The sequence below is a fragment of the Montipora foliosa genome, chromosome 3 (assembly GCF_036669935.1).
Source record: "Montipora foliosa isolate CH-2021 chromosome 3, ASM3666993v2, whole genome shotgun sequence".
Lineage (NCBI taxonomy): Eukaryota > Metazoa > Cnidaria > Anthozoa > Scleractinia > Acroporidae > Montipora > Montipora foliosa.
Genome location: NC_090871.1, coordinates 58566301 through 58571300, shown reverse-complemented (window position 1 = coordinate 58571300; position 5000 = coordinate 58566301). Strand labels below are relative to the sequence as shown.

Sequence of the window (5000 nt, the reverse complement as noted above, 5' to 3'; positions counted from 1 at the left end):
CTATCACAGATATTTATTCATCCATTCTTTCTATTCAATTAGAGAAACTTTTTCCATGCGAAGATTACCAGCCTTACTGCAAAAACTACTTCGTTACCGGACAATGCAGAGATGTTTGGACCCAGAAGAATTGTAGAAAGAGCTGCAAGTTGTGCGACGGTAAGCTGTTTGGAAAATTTCAGGGAACGCCAAGGTTAATACTCCAATATCTGTTACTACAGTAGTTGCTTCATGACTGGCTGGGCTGCCACAGGGATAAAATTCTAGGAATATAGTGTACGTATAATGATAAACCCAACTCACATATAACAAGAAAGTGCTGTCATTACGGATCCCTTTAATTAAGTATTATCCAACTCAGGCGAATAACTAATTTAGGACGAAGAACGCCTTGCGGGAAAGAGACTGAAGAACTAGTTAAGAATTAAGAGATTAATTAAGTAAGTCGATACTAAGATAAATTAGCTACGAAAAGGTATTTCAAGGGAGACGTTTCGAAGAGTGCAATCCTTGTTTGAAAAACTAGTTTGTTGACGTACGTCCTACGAGGCTCCTCTAACTGCGAGGTAAAGCAACTGACTTATGCACGGTGCCTACAATTGTTATTGAACATACGTTTCGCGCATCTCGAGATACTCGGGTTTTCTATTGGTGGTGCTTACTAATACAGGGATATTTTTGCGCTGTTAAAATTGTGCGGAGAAAGAAGAACTTAGTAAGTGCTCTTGGTATCCAAAAAGAAAATTGAGGATAACTATGTATTTTTCAGAGGTAATTTACCTTCAGTTTGTAAGGGACCGACATACATTGCTTGGTATTTTAAAGCTTTTTACAAAATATTGTTGGTTACCCCCAATTTTCTTTTCAATAACACTTTTTAAGATCTGCTTTTCCCGTATGTTCATAAAGCGCGCAAAAATATCTTTGAATTTGTAGGCACCGTCCTTAACAACGTAGGGTTTGTCCCTTTTTAGATCGGAGGGATTTTAGTCTTTTCTTTACGAGCATACCCACATGATCCCCGATAAGTTTATCACGTCATTTTTTTTTAAATGTTGTTTTCAGTTCCTTATGGAGTTTTCATTGGCTGTCAGGATGTAGAAATATGTAAGAAATTCGCCAGCACAGCTTGCATGGTTAGCTGGGTGCGTGAGACTTGTAAAAGCAAATGCAGCGCTTGCGGCTATGGTAAGTTAATATAGAGTTTTAGCAAAGACGACGGGTACGGCTACGGCAACGCCACATAGCAAGAATATTATTGGTTGAAAAAGGAAAAATGCTTGTGCTGCACGTGCAACACGAATTTCCGTGCATTTTTTTTGCCGTACTTCATAAAACAACAACGTGAAATCACCAAATTTTAGGTTTTGACGACAACGTGAGCATATAACACTGAAAAAGCATTTTCAGTTTTGACTTTAAAACTGTTCGTACCGATCCATTTGCAGAATAGTTCGCCTGTATTGAACAATGTGAACAAGACGGATCAATCGCAAAATACTTGCGATAGCGCAAAGTTATATTTTGGACTAACGTTTTTGTTGTTGTAGCCGTCGTCTTTGCTAAAAATCCCTAATACAATGAACCTCGTGTATGGAATGCTTAGTAACCCTGTTTTTCAACCGAAACAAATTTTAAAGAAAACGCTTGCATGACATTAGAGCTCAATTCCCGGAGAATTGGTCGGGTGCACCAGAGGTAACTATTAACTCTGGGTACACCAACTTGGCCGCCGTTCCATTGTTTGGGTACACCAACATGGCTGTCGTGACGTCACGTGAAAACATTCCATATATAGCATCAGGATGCATAATAGAACAAAAAGCCATTTTGGCGTTTTCTCGGACTTTCAAGTCGTGCATGTTTCCGAAATCGCAACAAACTGATTCTATCATGGTCCACTTTTCGAGCAAGTATGACTCCTTCCTGACATCTCCGATAGCCCAACAAACTAATCATCGAACTTATATACTCAGTCATCTATTGAGAAATAAAAGTCTATTGAATACAATGTTCGTTATTTAGAACCAACTAAACCGTTTTTAATCGATTGCAACTCTTAATAAGTGAATATGTCATCGTGTGAAGACGCCATGTTTGAATTCAATGCTCAAAATCGTTTTAATGAATATTTAGCGTGATCAAAAGATGCAAAATTCTCTAATTTGAGTAGCCCGCACATTTTGTGAGTATTTTTAAATGTCTAGTTATTATTAAATTTCTTTGTCCCATTTTCCTGAAGTGGCAAACAGGGAACTAAATCTTGAATTAAACCCCCAGCTCAAGGCTCGTTTGTTGAGAGCTATGAGTGATGTAGTATCCAAAATGGAAAAAAAATGCATGATATTATTTCACCGTTAGTTTTTTAGTGAGTAAATTAAATAAGTAGAGCTTTGATGTAACCTGCAAATTTCTTTTCAAACAACTTTTTGTCTTTTTATTGCAAGAACGGCAAGGCAATTCTCACATTGTCATGGGAAAAAAGAGGCATTTTCCCGTGATGAAACCAAAGACTGCAGCCAGGACCGAGAAGAAAGCCAACGATAAGGTGAAGGAAGTTCTGAATAAAATTGCATCAAAAGGAAGAGATGAGCTGAAAAAAGCAGTGAAAGTTCAGAAAGTCAAGGAGGAGGCTCCCAAGAAAACGAACCAAGTGAAGACCAATGACAAACCAGAAACAGTGCATTTGAAACCGGAAAAGGCTGCTGTTGAAAAGGCAGTCCCCAAGGACGAGGAGGAAGACGACAGCGAGGAATCTGGCGAAGAGTCTAAGGTGGTGGTGGAAAAGGGAAACGAAAGTAATGAGGATGAGAGTATTGATGACGACAGTGATGATGACTCTGAGGTTGGTATCGATATCAAATCTTTTCTGTTCGAATGTGATGTATCGAATGAAGAGACAACAGACTATTTTCCTTTTAAAATGCTTCTGTGGGGTAATGTTTAAAATCAGGCACAGTCAGTCCGTGTGTAATCACAACCACTCATATCCAAATTAAAAGAACAGATCGTTACACCAGGATCCTCCTTTCCCATTATTTGCGAACAGCATGTGGGTGGGTCCTAACCAAGGGTTTTTTATTCTTCTTCCCAAGGATCACTCTCTTATTCCTCCCCCTCCCCTCCTCCCCCGATTGTCTCTTATTCTTATTCCCAAGGCTCTCTCGTTCTTCTTCCCCAGGGTATCTTACTCTTCTTCCCAAGAAGAATAGAAATTCAACTTTTTGTTGGCGTCAGGACAAATGCAGCACGTTTCTCTGGTTCGGTTATTCAAAGAATCCAGGTCTTTGTTATAGATTTAAAATGGTTACCTTTTCGCGGCGTATTAGACTAGTTGACCAACGTCCTTCATACTCACATGCTTGGCGATGAATGAGTTCTTATTGCTGTACGCAGAGGAAGACCGTAGGACGAGGAAATTTGAATTAAGCGGCAATTTTTTGCATGTAAAATCTTAAATTCATATTATGTCCGTAGAAGGCAATGTTTGTCATTAACCGTGCCCCTGAATTTCTTTTCCGCAAAAATAATTTTGCTCATTGAGCATTTTGATCTTTTTTCTTTCACTGTAAAATAACAAGGATCAAGGAAGTACCGGAAGTGCAGAAGACGAAGACGAGGACGAAGACGACAACGCGAAAGTTTCGGGAAATGACAGTCCACTTCCTTCATCACAACCAATTAAAATAGACGCTGACCCCCGCGGTGAGCCTGTGATCGCCAAGATGGTTCATCAGCCAACGAAATTTGACGACGCTCCGGGAAAGGTGTGAAAATCATTATGGCAGAGAAAGCTAAAAAGATGGTGGAGGAAAAAAAATCGACAAAAGTCACTGGTGGCAAGGCTCCAAAAAAGGACAAACACGTCAAGAAAGTACTCAAGAGTTAAAACGAGATAATGATTGATCAGTGAGAAAAAAAAAGGTTTTTTTTCAACTCAGTAACTTAAAAAACTAACACGCGATGTAAACGGCATGGTTGTGTTTGCTTTTGAGCGTGAGAAACGAAACGATGCATGATGTTTTGAAAAATGGGCAACTTTAATTAGGCAGTTTACATCTTTCCAACGAATTCTGAAAAAAAAGATGAAATAAAAGTCTTCAGAAATATAACTTTTTAATGGATATCATTCTAATGAATACGTATATTTTATTGACATTATTTGAGTTGTTTTGTGTTACTGACAAAAACGAATCGATTTGCAAAAAATTGTTCGTTCGGTAATTTGGTTTTTGATCGAAATAATTTGGGTTGTCTAAGTCGAACGATTGATGATAAAAGCACTTTCTTAAAGTAGCACAGCTAAAATCTTGGGTCGCATGCTTGAATTCACGAAGTTCTATGTTGCGTACAACCTTTGTATTGAGCACAATAAACCTTTTATGAATGAACAAGATTGATTCTGCTCTTACTGACCTAACATTTGAGCCTTAATATACAATAAGAAGCCCAGAATTGTCAACACGTTTAGTGAATATATCTTCTTTCATGCTCATAGACGATCCAATCAAATGCTCGGCTTTTTTAAGCTTGGAGTCTGATTGGGTCGGGGTGGACACGGAGTGAGACAGCTAACTAAACGTGAAGAAGAACGAAATTATTGCTTTTTATTATATGGACAGGAGTGTTTTACCGCGAACTAAAACACTCGTATATGTAACACAAATGGTCACACTGAGCAACGACGTCACGACTTCCTCTTTTTTTTGTTTTTATCAATACCTAATATTTGTAGGCCAGTTGGCTGAGGGAGGTTTAACTAACTGAATTCGACAGCTTGGATATTTCTTCGGAATTTGAAATGACTGATTCACACTTGGGCGTTTTCCGGTCAAATCTAACTCACCGTACCCCCGATGCGTAGTGATTTGCATATGGACGAATTGACCATCTCTCCCCGCCCAAGTCCCAATTTTGTTGAGCAGCCGTGACCACTAAGCGAGCTAATTTGAATCTGGTATCTGACCCGTGCAACTCACGGTTAATTAATGGCGAGTGGT

The 5000-nt window shown here is 39.0% G+C and overlaps 1 protein-coding gene across 1 annotated transcript in view; it reads left to right on the top strand.

Moving 5' to 3' along the window:
• The window catches only part of LOC137995043 (uncharacterized), a 10760-nt gene extending 6423 nt beyond the window's left edge, over positions 1-4337 (top strand). The window contains exons 8-11 of the mRNA XM_068840617.1: positions 43-159; positions 1066-1188; positions 2448-2845; positions 3582-4337. Of these exons, the coding sequence (XP_068696718.1) occupies positions 43-159; positions 1066-1188; positions 2448-2845; positions 3582-3773 (830 nt within the window). The 3' untranslated portion in view covers positions 3774-4337. The remainder of the gene's footprint in view (positions 1-42; positions 160-1065; positions 1189-2447; positions 2846-3581) is intronic.
• Positions 4338-5000: the final 663 nt, after the last annotated feature.